Here is a 24,947-nt window from a genome sequence, read left to right on the forward strand (position 1 = left end):
GCATACTTTTTTCTCTGCCTTTCTCTGAACTCTTGTGCGGCTCTGTCCTTTTCTAGCCATTCTTCCCGTTTTCTGGACCCTTTTTTTTCTCCCTGCTCCATCTTCAACCAGCACCACCCACATCCAGCTCCTCCGCCTCGGCATTCGTTCTTTCCTGACTTACCAGCTGTGACCATGACCAGCTTTTCGTACCCCATCTTTACACCCCCGGTATAGGGGTGTGTATAGGATTCAGTCGATGTGTTTGTTTGTGTGTTTGTGTTCGCATATAGATCTCAAGAATGAACGGACCGATCGTCACCAAACTTGGTGAACAGGTTCTATACATTCCTGAGACGGTCCTTACAAAAATTGGGACCAGTCAAACACACGGTGAGGGAGTTATTGGTGGATTAAGATTCTACAAGGACTTATAGAGGGACATATTAATGGTCAAAGGGAAATAACCTTCTCAGTTGGTAGCAGTGAGAATGGTTATTTCCCTTTGACCAACGGGGGTGTTTTTCCTACCTCGGAGGAATTTCTTGTTGTGTCTCAGGTTCCGCGTTCTAGTGGAGGGGAGAGGGTGAAGGGAAGGGGGGAACAGGTTAATATAAGCAGCGGGGAAGGGGGGAGGGGGCGTGGTTGGGAGGGAGGGTTGGTGGCTGGGTGAAGAGGGTGCAGAGAGGCACGTCTGAGGTTGTAATGTCAGAGTGTTGCGGGGGCTGGTGAGGTCTTGGGTAGCGTCCAGATTCTTCCTTTTCTTCTTCTTTCTCAGTTTCTGTCTCTGTCTCTCTGTTTGTCTGTCTGTCTGTCTGTCTGTCTCTCTCCCTTTCTCTCTCTCTCTCTCTCTGTCTCTCTGACTCACTCTCTCTTCTCTTTATCTGTCTGAATTTTTGATGCAGGTATGATCGCATATATATATAAACGCACGTTGACTAATCAGTCGCCCTGATTGTGTGTGTGTGTGTGTGTGTGTGTGTGTGTGTGTGTGTGTGTGTGCGTTCGTGTGTGCGTACGTGTGATTGTGTGCGCGTGCGTGCAATGCGTGTGTGGTCATAAGAGAGAGACAGACACAGAGAGAGAAACAGAGAGAGAGAGAGGGGGTGGGGGGGGGGGGGGGGGGGGCAGCAAAAATAATATCACCAGATCGGATACAATACAAAGTAAATAGCGAAAAGTCACACGCACGCAGAGAACAGACCTAGAAGCAAGTACAGTACAGGTGGCACTACATTTTTAAACTCCTTCTCTGCTTCCCTTTTTGTGATGTACATTTTATCTACAACCCGTAACCTACCAAAGCCAGAAGCGTACTTGCGAGCTTTATTGTGTAATATATCAGTCTGGTTTATGGAGAAACAGGCATCTGCTTCGGATATTTCAGAGGATAACTGGAGATAAAAATTCTTGGGGTATTATTATATAAATGATACAGTGTTGAAGAAAGACAAAAAAGATATTCTGGCTTCCTACACGTAACATAAATTGTCTGAGCGCTTCCAAGTTGTGAACGTTTTATTGGACGCTTTGGGGCGGAGTTATTGGAATTCGCGATACTACCTGGGAGAATAACTCTGGGAAATCATTCAGCACCAATTCCTTTTCGTCCCGTGCTACAAGTTCAATATGAAGTGAAAACGTTCTCATTTCTATATCCTTTATTGTCAGCATTTGTTTTGGAAAGCGAGAGAATAGTAACAACACGGGAGTATAACGGTGTTCTATTAAAGGACCCTAGTGATTATTTTCATACATTTATTAGTAATACAATACAAATGTCATCATTATCAACGTCGTCGTCGTCAACGTCTTCACCCCCCCCCCCCCCACAACACACATACTCTCTCTCTCTGTCTCTCTGTCTCTCTGTCTCTCTCTCTCCCTCTCTCCCTCTCTCTCTCTCTCCCTCTCTCTCTCTCTCTCTCTTTCTCCCCCCCTCTCTCTTTCTCTTTCTCCCCCTCTCTGAGTCTCTCTCTCTTTATTTCTATCTTGTTTTAAAGCCATATGTACTCGATGACTATACACGCTAATTGCTTTACCAACAGCTGGAGACATGCTAAATTAAGTTCCCTGCAAAATATTGTGGTCTAGGACCCCTTAAATGTTGAGATATTTGAATTTTCATTTTGATCTGGATCGTCATATTTATAGATTTGGCAACACATGTAACGTTGATGCAAGGGAGAGAACTCCGCGGCTTTGTTGACATCCTCACTTTTTCAGAGGCTAGAACAAGCTGTAATGCATGTATTATGGTCCGCGCATGGTGACATATCGTCATTATATGGTCTTATGGTGCGTTTGACATCGATTGTGGGCAAACTACACTTTGTAAACACGGGAGTGCGTTAGTATGCCTTTAAAGACATTTTTCTCTCTCCAAAAAGCGTCAACACAGTTTGCATTGAATACATTCGCAAAAAATTGACTTTCTTCGCCTCCGAAAACAATTCCCAATTTTGTAACCCAAGCTGAACAGCAAACAAACTCAATTTCAAAATCGCCATCATCACAACTGTAAAAACAAGTCGCGTAAGGCGAAAATACAACATTTAGTCAAGTAGCTGTCGAACTCACAGAATGAAACTGAACGCAATGCAACGCAGCAAGACCGTATACTCGTAGCATCGTCAGTCCACCGCGCACGGCAAAGGCAGTGAAATTGACAAGAAGAGCGGGGTAGTACTTGCGCTGAGAAGGATAGCACGCTTTTCTGTACCACTCTTCGTTTTAACTTTCTGAGCGTGTTTTTAATCCAAACATATCATATCTATATGTTTTTGGAATCAGGAACCGACAAGGAATAAGATGAAAGTGTTTTTAAATTGATTTGGACAATTTAATTTTGATAATAATTTTTATATTTTAAATTTTCAGAGCTTGTTTTTAATCCAAATATAACATATGTATATGTTTTTGGAATCAGAAAATGATGGGGAATAAGATGAACGTAAATTTGGATCGTTTTATAAAAAAAATATTTTTTTTACAATTTTCAGATTTTTAATGACCAAAGTCATCAATTAATTTTTAAGCCACCAAGCTGAAATGCAATACCGAAGTCCGGGCTTCGTCGAAGATTACTTGACCAAAATTTCAACCAATTTGGTTGAAAAATGAGAGCGTGACAGTGCCGCCTCAACTTTCACGAAAAGCCGGATATGACGTCATCAAAGACATTTATCAAAAAAATGAAAAAAACGTCTGAGGATATTATACCCAGGAACTCTCATGTCAAATTTCATAAAGATCGGTCCAGTAGTTTGGTCTGAATCGCTCAACACACACACACAGACAGACACACACACACACACATACACCACGACCCTCGTCTCGATTTCCCCCTCTATGTTAAAACATTTAGTCAAAACTTGACTAAATGTAATGAACAGTCGGTGGGACAACGTCTGTTACTATGACTGAGTGTCCAAACTGGGCCAAAAGCTAGTTTGTGATTCCCGTCTCAGATTCAGTCGGCGACTTACAAGTAGGCAAAGCGAGAGCAACCACTGAAAAACCTGTGAGACCTGTGAAATATGGGCAGTCGTTGGGACTACCTCTGTTTCTGAGACAGGACTTGAGTAAGTGCCCAAACTTAGCCGAAAACTACTGTGTGATCCCTGTCTCCGTTTAAAACTGACCAGTCAACTACAGTGTCCCATCGGCAAAGCGAGCGCAAGCACTGCCACTGAGAAAGCAATGAAACCCGTGAAATATGGGCAGTGGTCTGTAGTCTATGACAGCGCTTGTGAAGTGGGCCGACAGCTATTTTGTTGTTCCCGTCTCCGATTCAGTCGGCGTTTAAACCTGACCAGTAGGCAAAGCGAGAGCAACAATTGGGAAAACCCGTGAAACCTGTGAAATATGGGCAGTCGTTGGGACAACGTGTGTGTCTACGACAGCGCTTGACAGATGGACCGCACTCGTCTTCACAACACTCGGAGCAATGCGACTCGTGTATAAACTCGCGGCTGGTCTGAGTGCTGTAGCATGGATATTTTACTTCAGTTTTTACTTCTCGTAAGTTGTTGCTGACTTTTTTCTCGTGTCGTTCTTTGTTGTCATATTGGGGCTAATGTTTTCTTTTTGCTTTTTGTTTACTGGAAAGCTGAGTTGTTGTTGTTGTGGTTGTGGTTGTGGTTGTTGTGGTTGTTGTTGTTGAACACTGTCTGTTTTACTTGTTTAACTAATGGGCAGAATATATCTGCGCAGTTTCAGCGGCACAGACGACGCACTTGTTAACCCGTGATTTGTAAAAATGTAAAACATTTTGCAAATAACATATAACATCACATTTGTATAAATTTGTATTGTAATTGTTTTTTGTTTGAGTATGTGTTTTGTGTGTGTTTGTTTTTGTGTGGTTTTTTTTACGGGGGATTGGGGGGGCAATCACACCAATGTAGGGCGTTTCATAATATACACTCTTTCACATTTGCAAAACTTTGTATACGTTAATAATAAGACTTAATACGTCGCCTAAACAACTTTACTTACAGTCAAGACTTCCAGTGAGTGTATGTCACCCCTAGGTTACTTGTACACCTGTCGCCTGTTATAAAATCTGTCATTTGTTAATTGTGTCTTTGTTCCTGGGCCACATTTCCTGCTTTTCGTAAGGTTGGGTTTCTAACAACTCGAGCTTTCTATTTTTCACTATGCTCAACGTCCTTTTGGGAATAGTACAACTGATATCTGCTAATGCATTAAAGTAATTACTTTTCTTTTATTACAGATATATTTTTACGAAAATGGCAGTTCAGAGAGAATCGTTGAACAAGTTGTTGTACGTGTTCCGGTGTACGAATGTTTTGTTTGAACTATTTACACGGGGAATGAAATACAAGGTGACCCCCTTAAAAAAAGCAACCCATTAAAAGAATAATAATTTCTACATCTTTTGACCGAATTATCTTATACTTGGTGGACATTAATTTCAACTTATACATGACCAGTCCACCAAGTGACACATTTTTTTTCTCTGAATTTGGGGATCGACTCAACAGTACGAGATTTGATATCGAGCAGTTGCACAACTTGCCGGATTTAAGCCCTCCAGATAATTTACCCCCTACAAAATCAATCCGGTAAATATTTTCCACTCTGCACGGGAAGCACCCGGACTGCAGATTCCTGGTATGTGACCAAGTGGAGGGGTGCTCTTATCCGAATTTAAGCCTGGACAGATCCATAGGGGTTTACACAATAGTCTACACGGCTGGTAAGCATGCAAGGTCTGTTAAGATAGACCGTACTTTACACACTAGACTACTATGATTCATTCGCAACTGTGTGGGTTGTGTACCTATCACTTGTTGAAAGAAGGGAATAGTTCAAGAATCAGGGATGCTCCGTGTAAAATGGCGACAGCCGTAAACAACCTGCTCGGGTACCCCCCCCCCCCCCCCCCCCTTAAAGGCACCGTCGACCCTTCTGGTTCACCATCTCAGACCTGGTCAGACTTGTACGTGGGATAAGACCAGCCCTCCCCTTAACTGTAAGCATTCCATGGCCGGACCCAGGGGGGGGGGGGGGGGGGGGGGGTTCCAGGGGTTCCGGAACCCCACCCCTGAAAAAAGCGTGTACCTTGCTTTGAGTGTTTTTTTAATTTTTTTAATTTTTTTTTAATAAATTTTGTGTGTGTCTCTAACAAATTTTATTCAATGTGAAATCCGATGAGAAAAGGGTACCCCCCCCCCCCCCCCCCCCCCCACCAACTCACACTGACAGGCCTTAACCCTCAAAACAAGGCACAGAATGCACCAGATTGCACAGATTTTAACCGTTTTTCAAAAATGGCTTCGCCACTTCGCTGATTTGCCCCCCCAAAAAAGGAGGAACCCCCCCCATTACAACTCATTTGGTCCGGCCCTGCATTCCAAACAGTAACAGTCGGGGTGTCCCCTGCAAAGAGCAGGATTTTGATATGTTCTTGGTTTGGAAGCATTTTTTTTGTTAACGGACACTATTGGCGTTTTGTGAAATAAATCCATTTAACAACAACAAAACTCACTGTCAGGATGTTCAATTTTGTGTAATGTGTTCTGTCGGAGAGTTGTAGCCTACTTATCGCAGATACCGAGATCTGAGATGGCGAGTCGAAGGCTGTTTTCACGGGAATGAGTGTGCCTTCAGGGAGCGTTCCAAATGTCGCTGTCACCAACATGAATGAATCAACCAGAATGATGTTTTTGTGTCTTCTTCCGGGGCCTGCACCGACAGTCTCATCTTGAACACACGGCCAGTACCGTGTAACTGGCCTTGACACGGAACGATCCAAGGGGGGCAATCTCAGTCATCTGAAAGAGGGAAATCCAAACGCAATCCGCCTTGTTCGATTTTATGGGCTTGGACGATAGAGAAAAATAAGAAAAACAAAAGCTGGAGTCCAGTCTGGACGAAACTGCTATCAAGAACGCAGAATTGATTTTTTCTGATTTTTTTTTTAGCCGTAAGCGCCATTTCTCATTTCGAATTTCTCATAACTGCTGTTCACAATGCGGCCGCAGTGAAACCAACAAAGGGGCCTCACTCTGGAAGAGTTTCCTGCTCCGATAAACATGGCGCTTACGGCTAAAAAAATCAATTCTGCGTTCTTGATAGCAGTTTCGTCCAGACTGGACTCCAGCTTTTGCTTTTCTTATTTTTCTCTATCGTCCAAGCCCATAAAATCGAACAAGGCGGATTGCGTTTGGATTTCCCTCTTTCAGATGACTGAGATTGCCCCCCTTGGATCGTTCCGTGTCAAGGCCAGTTACACGGTACTGGCCGTGTGTTCAAGATGCGACAGTCTTGGCCTTGTTCCGTTCTTCTTCGGGTTGTCATACATCTTATCGACATCAAAAACCAAGAATGGTAGGTAATTGGAACGTTTATCATTGACAAAACCAAACGTAACATTTACTAGTACGTCGACCAAAAAACATTTGATTTTGAATATGAGAACTATATCAGGACATTGTATCAGTTTTTGGATTTATATATCTTGTCGACTTTTTTTTTTTTTTATCTTATGTAACACAACACAAAGTATCCCTTCTTCAAAAGTACATTCCATTGAATAAAATGTGAAAATGGACCTTCTTCCATTATTTTCTGGTTGTCATACATCTTATCGACTATTGTGTTTTTATCTTATGGCACACAACAAAAAGAATCTATTCTTCAAAAGTACACCCCATTGAATAAAATGTGAAAAGTTGAATAAAAAGAATCGTCGAGCTAACGTTTGTCTGCGTTCCCATGTTTGTTTGTTTACTATTTTCATGACGATGATGATGATGATGATGCAGAAGAAGAAAACAGCGCACTTTCTGAGCGCAGACTGACGACTCAAGGCAAATGTACAGAAAAGGGAAGATGAGCAGATAACGACGGAGACACGGGACATGAAAACAGGATTGAGCGAGTGATGCGCGGAGAGGGTCATAAACGACGTATAAGCCTCCATACTGCGCGAAGGGTATATAGAATGTATGCAAATCAGTTGAGGGTCATTTCTATCATGCGTAGCTAAGAAGGAAGACAACATTAAAGGCACACCCGTTCCTGTGTAAACACTTCGGTTCACCATCTCATATACCGGCATGGTTGGCCTAGTGGTAAGGCGTCCGCCCCGTGATCGGGAGGTCGTGGGTTCGAACCCCGGCCGGGTTATACCTAAGACTTTAAAATTGGCAATCTAGTGGCTGCTCCGCCTGGCGTCTGGCATTATGGGGTTAGTGCTAGGACTGGTTGGTCCGGTGTCAGTATATTGTGACTGGGTGAGACATGAAGCCTGTGCTGCGACTTCTGTCTTGTGTGTGGCGCACGTTATATGTCAAAGCAGCACCGCCCTGATGTGGCCCTTCGTGGTCGGCTGGGCATTAAGCAAACAAACAAACAAACAAACCATCTCATATTTGGCCAGGCTTTTACATGGGAGAAAACATCCCTCTTCTTGTACAGATACCACAAATCAACTGCCTGACTTGAATTTTTCAAATTGCCCTCCCAAGTCTTTTGATTATTTAAGCATCTGAATAATGTATTTCTGTACTTGCTTTAACAATTGGTAACAATATAACAACTCATTTCCGCGTAATCGGTTAATGAGCGCTTCTGGTGTGATAACGCCAGACAACTCCTGTGATCTTGCCGCGAGGTTCCGCCTGTTACCATTGTCTTTTTACCGTATAAAATGCACGACTTACACACGAACTGTTACCAAAGCGACATGCTATTTGGGACCAATGCACGTTTTTTTTCCTTTCTCGTGTGATCTTTCCGCGAGGTTCCGCCTGTTACCAGCCGAAAGAAAGAAGGGGCATAACCTCACCAGAACCGCCCATTCACCATCTCAAATCTGGACAGGCTTTTACATGGGATAAGAACATCCCTCCACTTGGTCACATACCACACATCAACAGCCTGGGTGTTACATGGGATAAGAACATCCCTCCACTTGGTCACATACCACACATCAACAGCCTGGGTGTTACATGGGATAAGAACATCCCTCCACTTGGTCACATACCACACATCAACAGCCTGGGTGTTACATGGGATAAGAACATCCCTCCACTTGGTCAGAAACCACAAATCAACAGCCTGGGTGTTACATGGGATAAGAACATCCCTCCACTTGGTCACATACCACACATCAACAGCCTGGGTGTTACATGGGATAAGAACATCCCTCCACTTGGTCACATACCACACATCAACAGCCTGGGTGTTACATGGGATAAGAACATCCCTCCACTTGGTCACATACCACACATCAACAGCCTGGGTGTTACATGGGATAAGAACATCCCTCCACTTGGTCACATACCACACATCAACAGCCTGGGTGTTACATGGGATAAGAACATCCCTCCACTTGGTCACATACCACACATCAACAGCCTGGGTGTTACATGGGATAAGAACATCCCTCCACTTGGTCACATACCACACATCAACAGCCTGGGTGTTACATGGGATAAGAACATCCCTCCACTTGGTCACATACCACACATCAACAGCCTGGGTGTTACATGGGATAAGAACATCCCTCCACTTGGTCACATACCACACATCAACAGCCTGGGTGTTACATGGAATAAGAACATCCCTCCACTTGGTCACATACCACACATCAACAGCCTGGGTGTTACATGGGATAAGAACATCCCTCCACTTGGTCACATACCACACATCAACAGCTTGGCTTACAATGGGCGTCAAGATCACACGAGAAAGGAAAAAAACGTGCATTGGTCCCAAATAGCATGTCGCTTTGGTAACAGTTCGTGTGTAAGTCGTGCACCCCCCGCGGGTTAGGGGGAAGAATTTACCCGATGCTCCCCAGCATGTCGTAAGAGGCGACTAACGGATTCTGTTTCTCTTTTTATGGGGGCCCCCTATGGGAGGGGTGAAGGCAACATTGTTCATCAGTAGAAAGTTGTGAAATCCGTCACCCTATGGGAGAGGTGAAGGCAAAATTGGTCATCACTGAGTTTGTGTAACACAGGAAGTTGTGAAATACGTCACCCTATGGGAGGGGTGACGGCAAAATTGTTCAACAAAAACAACATAGGTCGAACTGTGCAGGGTCAACCGCAACAAACTCAAACAATTCATACTATACTTGCATTTGAGTGACTTATATACCAACATTTTTATGTCTTATTTTCAGCACAGGTGTAGGAAAAAATCATGAACCAAAATGTTATTTATTTTCTAATTTAACATTTGTTTTTACAAATGTGACCATGGTCTTTCAAACATACAGTGACATTAAACATTGTTATGTTAAAAAAAAAAAGAAGAAAAAGAAAAGCTTTTGTGCACAAATCAGAAAATACATTGTACATTTTACCTTCAGGCCAAACAAGAGATCCAAGCAAGTTTTAGATCAAAGGCAAGTTGTCAAGAACAGGCGCTTGCATTTGGATGTGTCCAATGATAGTGGGTTTGGTTGTGATCAATCAGAATAATGTAGGAATAAAAATGTATGACAGTTTGGTATGATGACATGTAATTCACATATGCTGAAATATAATATTATACATCATATAATATTAATATCGCTGTTGCCATGAACATGAACCCCAAGAAAGGTTTAATGTTATGTAAATGAAAATACCAAAATCAAGCACCTATTAATCTGGTCTACGGCGCGGGAAGATTGAGGCCTTCGTAAACGTTCAACGTTGGCCAATAATGATTTTAACAATGTTGTGTCGTTTTGTATTATGTTTTATTTTGTTGATCAATAGATAAATATGTCTTCCCAACATATTACAACTCAAACAGAAATAAAGTCTTTGAGAACTACAATAATTATTGTTGCCGTCAAAACCTTGCAAGGCCTCAACCGTTCTCACGAGATCAGTTACATTCTCTCTCTCTCTCTCTCTCTCTCTCTCTCTCTCTCTCTCTCTCTCTCTCTCTCTCTCTCTCTCTCTCTCTCTCTCTCTCTCTCTCTCTCTCTCTCTCTCTCTCTCTGTATGTATGTCTTTGTCTGTGTCTCCCTCTGAGTCTCTCCGCTTCTGTCTTTCTATGTCTGTCTCTGTCTATGTGTGTGTGTGTGTCTCTCTCTCTCGCTCTCGCTTTCTCTCTCTCTCATCTGACTCTTGGCACACAGGTCAAAGCAGAGGTTAACTTGAGTGCACGTGTACCTAGCAGGAGGGGGGTGATTTCTTGAATTAGCTGAGGGCGGTAAACATGTGTCTCAAAGCAGAGGTTGGGCTATTTTTAGACCGTCAACACAGACAGTACAGCGTCGTCAATCCCCGCGTGAAGGAAATCGCTCACCTTCCACGTCCTAAACGTAGTGATATTGACACGCCAGATTAGCGCGGTAGCGTATTGTGCTAAGCAGGAAAGCGCGCTTTTCTGTATTCTTGTTAACTTCGCAATTTCCGGAAAACATCCACTTTCACTTTGAGACTGTTCTGTTTACATTCGACACTATCAAAACCACTTTGCAATACTGAAATAATATTTTGTGTGTTCGAAAGCTACAGCCAATCGTTATTATATCCCCTTAGGTACAGTTTTATAACATTATTGGCACATGTAAACAATAGGAATTAATTAATGAACGCTACGAAAAGGGCAGCCTTTAACCTCCCTGTTGTCACTCAGCATTTTTTTTAAAAATTCTCATCCACACTTTCAGCACTTCCCCCACCCGCCCTCCCTATCTCAGATGTAATTTGTAAATGACGCTTTCAGCCTTCAATCCACTATTTAACATAGTAAGTCAAGATTTTCAAACCTTATTAATAATTGCTTTGATGTTTTGCTGATGTTCAGTTTATTATTTAATAAAGATCTCATGGTTCAAAATTTCATATTGTTTTTTCAAAAACGTGCGTGTGTTCCATTTCAAACTAACCTCACTGATGTGAACTCCATTATAACTGTCACATCTGTTTTACAAATTACACCCATAATCCAAACCAACGCGCAAACACACACACACACACACACCACAACTACACACATATGTACTCGATACCATTAGCCAACGCTCGTCACAACACTGTCAGTCTCAAGTCTAAATAATAATAGTATAAATCATAACTAATTTTCTTCACATCATCATAGACATAATGTTGCTTCACATGTTCTTTGTACAATCGTTGGTTTTCACAATAAATATTGCATTACTGTAATTTTCTTCTTTTTCTTTAACAATATCTTTCCAAAAACAAAACTCAAAAGACCACACACGCTATTGCAACCTACTCCTATCTCTGGTCTCTCTTCCTGGGTACAATGGTACCTAAGACTTACATTCAAATGCTTACATTGCCATGCTACCCACATTGTCAAAATACCAATAATTATTCAAAACAAATGTTAACTACTTCCTAACTTCATTTCAGACCCACACCCATTATTATACACACATTTTACATTTAAACCATTACTCGGCCCCCTGTCGATATTTATCGACTAAGTTCCTTGTTACCCTTATGTTAAGTGTTTCTTGTATAGAATATAGTCAATTTTTGTAAAGATTTTAGTCAAGCAGTATGTAAGAAATGTTAAGTCCTTTGTACTGGAAACTTGCATTCTCCCAGTAAGGTAATACATTGTACTACGTTGCAAGCTAGCCCCTGGAGCAAATTTTTGATTAGTGCTTTTGTGAACAAGAAACAATTGACAAGTGGCTCTATCCCATCTCCCCCCTTTCCCCGTCGCGATATAACCTTCGTGGTTGAAAACGACGTTAAACACCAAATAAAGAAAGAAAGAAAGAATGTAAGTCGTGCATTTTATACGGAACCTCGCGGCAAGATCACAGGAGTTGTCTCGCGTTATCACCCCAGAAGCGCTCATTATGCAAATTACCATGCCGTGATGTTAGAAGTCTATGAATTCGCTTTAACAAGTTAGAGGGGGGGGGGGGGGGTATGCTTGGCGCTGGTGGACAATATTCACTTTTTTGGCCAAAACGCACTTTTTTGACCAAAACTTTGCTTTTTTTGCCAAAACTTAGCTTTTTTGGCCAAAACTTTGCTTTTTTGGCCAAAACTGGCGTTTTTGGCCAAAAAAGTGTGTTTTTGGCCAAAAAAGTTAATATTGTCCACCAGCGCCAAGCATAGGGGGGCGGTGGGGGAGGGGGTCAGCGTGTAGAGAGTTCTGCGTCGGACGAGCACTCTCTGCTCTCTGTTATTTCCTGTACAGTCGAACCTGTCTATAGCGACCGCACAAGGGACCGAGCAATTGTGGTCGTTATAGAGACGATGTCGTTGTGGAAAGTTGAAGTTCAAAGCCAAAAATAGTTTGTTCGGGAGGCTTTGGGGTGGTTGTATCGAATTAACAGGTGGTCGTTAAGCAGAAGTGGTCGCCAGGGCAGGTTTGACTGTCCTTGTAAAGCACGATTCTCAAACTTGTCTCACAGCACTTGAAATATAAGTACTTGGAAGTGAGTCAGGTGGTTTCCGAGACGACCGCCGCGCCCTTTGTGTTAGCCGTTAAACGCAACTCAGACAAAAGCGCATGACCCGGCCGGGGTTCGAACCCACGACCTCCCGCTCACTGTTGCGGTTCGAAGCGGCATGTAGGCTATTCACCAGGCACGTATAGGGATGTACACATGACGCCAACCCACACGGCTATTTAGATTCAGATTATATTTCTTATTTTTTGTTGATTTACCTCGGGCAAAATGTTTATACTGACTTTTTTTTTTTTTTTTGCAGTGCATGTGTGTGTGGAATACACGCTGTTTAGATACGCCTATGGGAATGTGAATAGAACTGTCATTCGATCGTAAAACGTCGGTATACTATACTGATGATATTTATTTTTAAATCATAAAAACAGTTGGTGTTTGCAGGCATGCTTCGAGCAAACACGTCCGCCCACGTACACATGCACGCGTACGGAAACGTACAGACAGACACAAATAGGCACAGACGCAGACACAGACAGACAGACACGCACGCACGCACGCACGCATGCATGTACGCACGCACGCACGCACACACACACACACACACACACACACACAAACACCTTTACATACACACACACAGATACACACAAACACACACACACACACACACACACACACACACACACACAAAAACAAACACACACACACACACACACCGTCACTCACACACACACACACACACACACATACCGTCACACACACACACACTGTCACCCACCCACCCACCCACCCACCCACACACACACACACACACACATATTCATTCATTCTTATGCAGTCTCAGATTACTCGGACCAAAAATAGTTGACGGACTACCTTGACCTTTACCTTTTAATCCATGTTTGCTTGGCGTACTTTCAGAATCCCTGATCTTTACCTTTATCTTGTAATCCATGTTTGTTTGGCGTACTTTTAGAATCCCTGATCTTTACCTTTACCTTTTAATCCATGTTTGTTTGGCGTACTTTCAGAATCCCTGATCTTTACCTTTACCTTTTAATCCATGTTTGCTTGGCGTACTTTCAGAATCCCTGATCTTTACCTTTACCTTGTAATCCATGTTTGCTTGGCGTACTTTCAGAATCCCTGATCTTTACCTTTACCTTGTAATCCATGTTTGTTTGGCGTACTTTCAGAATCCCTGATCTTTACCTTTACCTTTAAATCCATGTTTGCTTGGCGTACTTTCAGAATCCCTGATCTTTACCTTTACCTTTTAATCCATGTTTGTTTGGCGTACTTTCAGAATCTCTGATCTTTACCTTTACCTTTTAATTCATGTTTGCTTGGCGTACTTTTAGAATCCCTGATCTTTACCTTTACCTTTTAATCCATGTTTGTTTGGCGTACTTTCAGAATCCCTGATCTTTACCTTTACATTTTAATCCATGTTTGCTTTGCGTACTTTTAGAATCCCTGATCTTTAGCTTTACCTTTTAATCCATGTTTGTTTGGCGTACTTTCAGAATCCCTGATCTTTACCTTTACCTTTTAATCCATGTTTGCTTGGCGTACTTTCAGAATCTCTGATCTTTACCTTTACCTTTTAATCCATGTTTGTTTGGCGTACTTTCAGAATCCTTGATCTTTACCGTTACCTTTTAATCCATGTTTGCTTGGCGTACTTTCAGAATCCCTGATCTTTACCTTTACCTTTTAATCCATGTTTGTTTGGCGTACTTTCAGAATCCCTGATCTTTACCTTTACCTTGTAATCCATGTTTGTTTGGCGTACTTTCAGAATCCCTCGCCCGAAAAGCGTGATCCAGGTGTCGCGATGGCTGAAGAAGACGGTGCATGTCATCAATTTGGAGAACACCAACAACGCGGTCAACAGCGTTCAGTCACAAGGGTCACGTGACAGCCCGACACCACGCACACCGGTCTTCGCCAAGCCGCTAACTCCTCAGAGCATGGCGCAGTTCCTGAGATTGCACAATGATGGAGTGGGTGGACAAGGTCCGACACAGGCTGCCCAAAGGCCAAGGGGTCAAGTCGCCAGCGGCCGACACACGACTCCCAACCCTTACCAAACTTTACTGGAGAAGGCCAACGGTTATTTTCTGAAGAACGGTGGGGGAGGTGCTAGTGTGTCCCCACAGTTTCAAGCGGATCTGGTGAAGGATATTCCCCAGCTTACAGACGTACAGGCAGATGCATTCAAAGCGTTCTTGGATTACGCGCAGCAGAATGCCGTATACAACCCAGATGGGCAAGTTCATAACAATGGACTTGGACCAGGACCTGCTATGTTTGCTAATCTCTTGCAGAATCCACATTCCGTTCCTACTACTCCTGGCCCGCTTTCTTCTGGCAACTCGCTGACGTCACACATCGACAACATGGCCAACACACTTTTGGGCAATGACGGACAAACTTTACAGCGGATGCTGGAGACGCAGAATCTATTAGCAAACAATGCAGTCGGCGCTGAAAATAATGCCGTTGCTTCGAGTTGGGGTGGACTTCAAGGGCAAATGTTTCCCGCAAAATCGAATCAAGGGGGCAACACCGCGGAAAACCAAGGTGGCAGCCTTCTCTCCCATGGTGGAAACATTCCCTCCCCTGATGGAAACATTCCCTCCCCTGGTGGAAGCATTCCCTCCCCTGGTGGAAACATTCCCTCCCCTGATGGAAACATTCCCTCCCCTGATGGAAACATTCCCTCCCCTGATGGAAAGATTCCCTCCCCTGATGGAAACATTCCCTCCCTTGGTGGAAACATTCCCTCCCTTGGTGGAAACATTCCCTCCCCTGGTGGAAACATTCTATCCCCTGATGGAAACGTTCTCTCCCCTGGTAGAGGTCTTCCCTCCACTGATCGAAATCTTCCCTACCTAAGTGGAAGCATTGCCTTCCCAGTTAGAAAAATTCTCTCCCCTGGTGGAAGGTTTCTCTCCCTTGGTTCAATGGAGTATGGTCCTGAACATTTACAGACACAGGAAAACCAGAATCTGACAAATATCTACAGCGTCTTCCACGAGCAATTTCTGCCCCTCTACTTCCGAAGTAAAGGCATGCTGGCCATTGAGGGGCTAGGGAAGCGGACCCTATTGACCTTGACGGAGGAGGAGAAGCGTTACTTAGCAACGCCTGCCTTGACGGACATCGCATACATTCCGGACGTGCTGAAGTCAAAGGTGAGATAAAAGTGTTATTGTGTATGTGTGTTTGTGAGTGTGTGCGCGGGTGTATATATATATACTAGATGGCGAATTTGCGATTCCTAAACGCCCCACTGAACGACTGACGTCACATGTCGCTTCGGTCTTTTCCGGAGGAACACCGCGTGTACATAATACACACTTCGATCGCGTAGCACTGCCATTGCATATTTTCGCAACGAAAACCTTGCCACTGTTTCATTCATCTTGGTGTGTTAAATCTGAAAGCAATATAAGTGAACGACGTTGTTGATTGTGTGTCTGTTTGATTGTTGGTTTGTTTGCTTGTTGTTGTTTGTTGTTGTCCACAATGACTTCATGCCTGATGCAAAAGGATGGGGCGCACGTGTCGGGGAGATTGTCTCACACCCTTGGCTCTGCCTTGTTTGATTTTTTGCAACGAGCTGTGACCTAGATGGGTGGGTGTAGTCTGTCTCAGTACAGAGCCAGTGTGGGAAGTTATCTCCCTGTTGCGTCAGCGCTATCTGTGTATAAACTATCTTTTCTTAACAAGGGAAATATCCAGTCGCTTATGATTATTCTCGTTCGTGGTAGTGCTGGCTTGTCTCTTGCGTTGTTTTTGTTTTTATTTCCTGCCCGGAAGCTTACTCGTAACGACCCAATATGTTGTTACGACATTGCTGTGAACTTTGCTGGTTTGAAGATTATTTGACAGGCAGGTTACAAGCCGTTGTTATCCAAGGCAGGAAATCGACATACGGACGTGTTTGTTCAGGTGTTCCCCAAGGTTCTGTTCTGGGGCCCTTGTTGTTCCTTGTGTACATTAACGATATTGTCATTAATATCGAATCTGTCATTAAACTTTTTGCTGATGATACCAGTTTGTATTTATCTCTAAATGATGCAAACACGCGGACACAGATCTTAAATGCAGACTTAGCCAAAATTGCACATTGGGCGGAAAAATGGAAAGTTAATTTCAATAATTTAAAAACAGATTTGATGACCTTTTCTGGAAATAGAATGCCTGAATCCCTTCCTCTTGTATTTGATGGAACAATTCTGAGAGAAAACCACGTTCACAAACATCTTGGTGTACTGATTCAGAGCGACTGCAAATGGGAATCACATGTTCAGTCAATTATATCTAAAGTACGTGTTCTTCTCTCATGTTTTCGGTCCTATAAGTATCGCCTTAGCCGAAAGGCACTTGAACTTATGTATAAATCTTTTATTATTCCCCATTTTGATTTTTCTGACGTCATTTGGGATAACTGTTCTGACAGATTAGCTACTTTATTAGAAAACTTGCATCTTGATGCCATAAGAACCATTATAAGTGCAGTTCGTGGCACGAGTCACCAAAAATTGTACGATGAATCAGGATTTACAACACTGAAGGAGAGGCGAAAAAGACACAAATTGATTTTGTATTTCAAATTAGTTAATGCACGCGTGCCACCATACTTACTAGAACGTCTGCCTCCTCTCGTTGCTTCTGTGAACCCTTACCATAGACGAAGACCACTTGACAGACAGACTCCCCACTCTCGAACTGAATTGTATAAAAAGTCATTTTTTCTGTCTTCGACTTCGCTGTGGAATGAGCTTCCAGATACTGTAAAACAACTTGAGTCTATTGGGTTATTTAAAAAACGTATTAGTTCTGATGATTCTGTTGTTCCCTCGTATAGATACACATCTGATCGAAAATCAGAAATTATCCATTGCAGACTGAGATTGAGGATCAGCAATCTAAATAGTGATCTATTTGACAGACATTTAATTCCCGACCCGTCATGCATTTGTGGTTATCCTGTTGAAAATGCGGAGCACTATATTTTTCATTGCCCCTTATCTCTTCAAATACGTGAAGTCACCTTGTCAACACTGCCCAACTATGATTTGCTAACCGCTGATGATTTTCTGTATGGCAATAGAGACAAGTCAGACAGCGAAAATGCATTGATATTTGACCAGTTATTCAGGTTTATCTTATTAAGCAAACGTTTTGAATAATGAATGCATTTATCTCATCCATGTTTGAAACGACCATGTGCAGTACTGTTTACATTTCCTTGTTCTGGTAGTAATCTATTTTCAACCATGTGGAAGTCATTGTATGCGTGTGTGTGCGAGTGAGTGTGCGAGCGCGTGAGTATTGTTGTTAGTTTAGCATTGGGTTTTTCTTTCTTTTTTTTTTCTCCCTTTTATTGTTACATGTTTGTCTACCATAATTTACCATTATTATTTTGACATTATTTCAAATGTGTTATATTAAAATCGTCCGCCAAATTTCATTTGCTTTTAAGAGTACGCTCATAAGCCTAGCTTGTTGTGCTCCATGTTCCTTATTTCATGTATGCGGTAATAGTACCAATGGAATTTATTGAATAAACCTGTTTAAACCAACAATTGAAAACATATCACGTTACTAAACTGTAGCTCAGTGTTTCAGTGTGACGTGGAAGTGTTCAAATATCTGCTGTAGGCCTATCAGGCAAGCCGATTTGGTTTCACCTGAACATAGACCATTTATAGGATATTTGATTTGGTTTCACCTGAACATAGACCATTTATTATAGGATATTTGATTTGGTTTCACCTGAACATAGACCATTTATAGGATATTTGATTTGGTTTCACCTGAACATAGACCATTTATAGGATATTTGATTTGGTTTCACCTGAACATAGACCATTTATAGGATATTTGGTCTATGACCTGAACGACTGCGAGAGGCGAGCGCAAACCGTTGTGTTGTTCAGAAATGGTGTTCCCTTTGATATTTTAGTGGACATTTAACTTTAAATGCAACCTTTCTTAGCCGTAGAGTTGGTAACAGAACCTTCATGCGCGAGAAACGCCACGTATACGACGGAGTAACCCTGAAATGCCTTCACTTGTGTAGCCCTGTCTGTCAGTTGCTGTCGTAGCCTAGTGGTTTGTGCTCCAGCTTGAAGGTCAGCTGACTCGGGTTCGACTCCCTTCCTGGTTACAGGTTTTTTTCTTGTTTGCTTTATTTTTGTCATCTATTTTGTATCCTTAACTCCACCCTTCAATCTTTTCAACCCTGATGCATTCCGTTTATTTATTTTTTTAATTTTTTTTTTTTAAACCATTTCCCCCAAAGCGGTTTAGCACGGTGGTATGTTATGATGAAAACGCGATTACACAAAGCTCACATGTGCACGGTCTGCAAACTAAACGGCGTGGGCTCACCGTATTAGCCAATAACAAGCACACAAACCGCAACGCAAAGCGTAAACATTATAGTCACCTGGCTGGCTATAGTGGGAGGGTTACTTTTGGTGGTCACATTAGATATTATGTTTTTTGGAAAGTTCGTTTTATTTGCAGCCACAGTTCAGTAAACGACAAATGGCTAAACCCAACCACCTAAGAATGAGAAGCGTTTTTGTAACATGACCCATATTCTGCAAAAATGCAGCCATGACGCAGGGGGTAGGTTACAAAAAAACGTCATGTACCGCTTGACTGCATACGGATATAAGCAAATTATACCTTAAACGAAAGCTAAAGATTGTTGCCATCAGACAGCAAGTAAAATGCCTAATTCGTACACACATTTTTATTTTTAACAATATCTGTATAACATGCGGACGACAAAACAGGAAATGCCATTTTCTCAATCGATATGTATAGCTAACTGAACGCCTGGTTGAAACCGCAATCAAAAACATCTTGAAAATTGTTTATTCTCACAGCTAGAATTATTTTACATTAACAATTGTTAATTTACCGAGGAAAACAACAGTCATATAAGATACATAATGGATGATTCTGAATCAACTCCGAAAACCGAACCGGTTCGAAGCAAAAAAGAGTTTACACATACACAGGCTTGAAAAGGGATAATTTGGTTCAATCTGTTAGATTTTTACCCATAACGTTAAAGATCAGCTCAATATAAAAGGAAAGTGATCATTGTAAAAGGATTTTGCTATCGCAAAATAATTCAACTTCCGGTTTTACCACATGGCGTCCATAATATTATCAATTTATTACATAGCGTGCATTTGTCAGAAATTATACTAAAAGTTAGAGGCGATCTTAAAGTGAAAGTAACGTTTAATAAAAGTATGCGCATTTACTTATTGATTGATATATGACTAAAATAATGGACATGTAATTTAAACGTACAAAACGACATTTTGTACACTACCTCTCTAAAAAAAACGCGACTATGACCGACCGATATGTATGTGTAAATTAGGTCATTGTTAGTGATGAAAACGGGTTTTCTTTAAAAGATAACACGCAAACTGTGAAGTTCAAGCCCATAAATGATTTTAGTACGACTTCTTCAAAGCAGGTCTGTTTTTCACTCCACCAGTTTCAGTTTTAATAAAATATATGTATAGCTGTCATTTTCAAAAAACTTCATCTGCAATTCACTTAACCAAATACACCATGAACCCAGAAGGTATTAGAGTGAGACACTTTACAGTGAAATATGTTATGATTCCCCTTATTTCAAAATATATGCATTTTAATTGGCAGACACGATTCACGTCGTAGGTACGTGTCCTCTGGTGAGGCAACCGTTAGCATTTTTTGTCGTAAGAATTGACATTTTTAAACATAAATCATGGAAAAAAACTAATTCTACAAAAAGTGCAGGTTTTCTTGGTATAGTCAGTTAAAGCATCTTAAAATTCAAGAAATTGTGCAATTACGTGTATGTATTTGAAATGGCAGAAAATATTGAATGAAAGTGATTTTTGACTTATTGAAACCCTACCCACACTAACAAAATGGGCCCTGAGATTAGGGGTGTTAGTTGAAGATGAATGAATATTGGCTATGCTTTTCCCCTAAAGTATTCAAAACCTAAACATATACATAGGCAAGATGTTCTACATTAACACGATTAACTTTTTAAACATATACATATGCTTAGTACACGATACTTCCGGTTTTTCTACCGGATGACTTATACATTTAGGGGGTAAACACCTTATCGTAGAAAAAGCTTTATTTTCAAAAAGTGCAAGTAATTATTAAAAATCATACATAATATTTATATACTGGAGTTAATTTTCCTTCGAAAGTCATTTGTTTCAAGTGGCAGAAAATGTCATTTGGAGAGTTACATGTACGTAAAGCGTATAACTGTTGTCTGTGATTAGTGCATTGTGGACACATTGGCACTATTTGATCCTAAATGCTAAACGATGTCGTGATCATACCACAGTTTTTGGATAATTTACATCGCATCGATTACTAAATTGATGGTAGAATTTCACTGATAAATTCTATTTCCGGTAGCGTCAGTGCCGTTCTCTTTTTCTTTTTGTGATAAGGTAATAACGAATGAACCACGTGTCACACTCTTATGCTAGTCTTTAAATGAAAATTCCAATTCTAGTAAGTTAAAAGGCATGTATTGCGCGTTACATACATTTATACCCCCCCCCCCCCCCAGGATTACAATGCAAGTAGACACATATAAAGAGATAGTAACGTTTTACATGGTTACACGTTCAGTGGTGAACGTAACGCAGGGCCGGACTACTGGGGGGATTATGGGGGTTGCGCACCCCCCCCCCCCCCCCCCCAAGACATGTACCTCACTTATTTAAAACATTTTTTATTATTGTTTATTTTATGCCGTTTCATGCAAGGAGCGACCATTTTCCTATCTCAGAATATGACCTACCCATCAGCAACCCCTCCCCTCCTCTTAGCCTAGTCCGGCCCTGTAACGCGTGGTTTTAGCAAAATTACTTGCACATACAATAGTGAAGTCTGTCTGTGTGTCTCTGTTTGTGTGTTTGTCTATGTCTGTCTGTGTGTTCGTCTGTTTGTCTCTCCCTCTGTCTGTCTATCAGTCTGTCTATCTGTCTGTCTCTCTCTCTTTCTCTCTGTGTTTCTGTCTGTCTGTCTGTCTGTCTGTCTCTCTCTCTCTCTCTCTCTCTCTCTCTCTCTCTCTCTCTCTCTCTCTCTCTCACTCTCTCTCTCTGCGAGGTAGGTGCACTTAAAGAGAAAGAAATACAGAAAGAAATGCATTTCTCTACCAAGAATGAAGTTTGTCTGTCTGTGTGTTTGTGTGCGTGTTTTTACATTTGGTCAGTCAAGTTTTGACTAAATGTTTTAACATAGAGGGGGAATCGAGACGAGGGTCACGGTGTATGTGTGTGTGTGTGTGTCTGTCTGTGTGTGTGTGTAGAGCGATTCAGACTAAACTACTGGACCGATCTTTATGAAATTTGACATGAGAGTTCCTGGGAATGGTGTCCCCGGAATTGTTTTTCTTTTTTTTGATAAATGTCTTTGATGACGTCATATTCGGCTTTTTGTAAAAGTTGAGGCGGCACTGTCACACCCTCATTTTTTCAATCAAATTGATTGAAATTTTGGCCAAGCAATCTTCGACAAAGGCCGGACTTCGGTATTGCATTTCAGTTTGGAGGCTTAAAAATTAATTAATGACTTTGGTCATTAAAAATCTGAAAATTGTAAAAAAACAATTTTTTATAAAACGATCGAAATTTACGTTCATCTTATTCTTCATCATTTCCTGATTCCAAAAACATATAAATATGTTATATTTGGATTAAAAACAAGCTTTGAAAATTAAAATTATAAAAATTATGATCAAAATTAAATTTCCGAAATCGTTTTAAAAACTAGTTCTTCTTATTCCTTGTCGGTTCCTGATTCCAAAAACATATAGATATGATATGTTTGGATTAAAAACACGCTCAGAAAGTTAAAACGAAGAGAGGTACAGTAAAGCGTGCTATGAAGCACAGCGCAACCGCTACCGCGCCAAACAGGCTCGTCACTTTCACTGCCTTTTGCACTAGCGGCGGACTACGTTCAGTTTCATTCTGTGAGTTCCACAGCTTGACTAAATGCAGTAATTTCGCCTTTCGCGACTTGTTTTGGTTGCGTAAGTGTTTCTCTATATAAGCATCTCTACGTCTTTGTTCGCGTACATAAGTGCGTGCGTGCATGTGTGCGTGTTTCTGTGTCGGTTTGTCTCACTGTGTGTATATCTGTCATTTTGTCGGTATGTTTGTGTATGTGTCTTTGTGTATCTGCGTGCGTACGTGTGTGTGTGTGTGTGTTGTGTGTGTGTGTGTGTGTGTGTGCGTGCGTGCGTGCGTGCGTGCGCGCGCGCGCGCGTGTGTGTGTGTGTGTGCGCGGTTAAACCAGGAAGCATCATAGAGATACAGATATTGAATTATAACCTTTAATTACCTATGTTTACTTCGAAACAACAATAAAACACTTGATAACTCAGAAAATAACAATGTTAAAAAGGCAAAGACATGATAAACAACATTTTGTTATGCAATTGTTGCGTTTCAATATTAGATATTGTTGGGTCATACACATCTCTCTCTTGGTTTATACACATTGCGAAATCTGAAACAGATTTACATAACAATCTCAATGATTGCTCTCTCTCTGTGTCTCTGTCTCTCTCTGTCTCTCTCTGTCTCTCTCTCTCTCTCTCTCTCTCTCTCTCTCTCTCTCTCTCTCTCTCGTGCGCTACCACACAGTATTGACTGCTTCATCTCTTTTTCAATGTTTGCACAATACAGACCGTTTTGAATGTTGATATTTCCCATGTCAACGCAGGACACATCAATTAACATAATAGTTTGGCTTGTCAATCTATTTATCGACAAAGAAGCGTGTAAGATGGGATGAAAGTGGGCGAACATGCTTGAGTGAGGACAGATCTACAGCAAATCGGTTTGTATGTTCGTTAACGTGTATATTTCTCGTTGAAAAACAAACATGTACTCAATATAATTCTTACTCATTCCCACAAATATGAATTTAAGCTGTACGTGGTTTCAAAGAGACACATTTTGTATTGAATTGGGGTGTGAAGTTGGCGACTACGCTGTGTTTACACCTGGCGACAGCGCGCTATCAGTATAGCCGAATATACGGCGTTGAACCTACTCACAATCAAAAGGTTTAAACCTGCAAATGATATTAAGATGCTCTTTTTGATTTGCCTTCCTTATTTGTTTTAATTTAACATGTGTATGTTTCATTTCTTGGGACTGTTCAAATGTTTTACACTGAAAACCAAAGCCGATTACTTGCCTCATTATGATTTTTGTTAGCATACTGAATTACGTCATAATTACAAAAACAAACAGATAATGACGTCATTTTAAGTGGCACAAACGTGTACATGAATGCCTTCCCTTTCGAATGATTTACAGTTATAGAATTTCTGTCAAGCGGTTTAAGTTTTATGTCCGTTTTATGAACCCAACCCTCAAAACAAGAATAGTAACGCCAAAGAAGGAAAACATACACACAAACCAACGTTTTTCTCACCGGTGGTTTGGAATATTGCCCCAAAACTTTAGATTTAGTGTTGTGGTGTTAAAATCTATCAGAAAAATGTGTTTGCTAACGTGACGCCAAAAAGTAACCAAAACGGTCCTTAGCCGACTGACTATTAGTACAACTTGAAGAAATCAATATAAGCTTAGTTACCAGAAACAAAACCGTGCTTCGCACCGAACAGTTCGACAGTGACTGACCTACTGACCGAACCGCACCTCTCGCTTGTGACAGTCGCCCATGATACAACCATTCTTCTGCCGAGTCTAAAATTGATCTTCATAAAACTATGTGTAAGTGTAACAAAAGAAAAAACTAATTTCTTTCATATTGCCTGAATAATAACTTTATTAACTGATAATCAAGGTGGCATCGCCGAATGACTGCAAGTGCAACGCGGTCGAAGTGGCACGCGGTGTTCCTCCGGAAAAGGCCGAAGCGGCTGTGACGTCAGTCGTTCAGTGGGGCGTTTAGGAATCGCAAATCGTCCGGGGTCTACCTGAATATGGCCATCAAATTTGAAGCAGATCCATCGAGAACTTTGGCCGTGCATAGC

General features: G+C 41.6%; 1 protein-coding gene across 1 annotated transcript in view; it reads left to right on the plus strand.

Annotated features, from left to right (window-relative positions):
• The first annotated feature begins 3,881 nt into the window (after window positions 1-3,881).
• Window positions 3,882-24,947, plus strand: part of LOC138961866 (NXPE family member 4-like) — a 28,928-nt gene continuing 7,862 nt past the window's right edge. Inside the window, exons 1-2 of the mRNA XM_070333544.1 lie at window positions 3,882-4,002; window positions 14,664-16,062. Coding sequence (XP_070189645.1) covers window positions 3,929-4,002; window positions 14,664-16,062 — 1,473 coding nt within the window. The 5' untranslated portion in view covers window positions 3,882-3,928. The remainder of the gene's footprint in view (window positions 4,003-14,663; window positions 16,063-24,947) is intronic.

This window comes from Littorina saxatilis, linkage group LG3 (genome assembly GCF_037325665.1).
Source record: "Littorina saxatilis isolate snail1 linkage group LG3, US_GU_Lsax_2.0, whole genome shotgun sequence".
Taxonomy (NCBI): Eukaryota; Metazoa; Mollusca; class Gastropoda; order Littorinimorpha; family Littorinidae; genus Littorina; species Littorina saxatilis.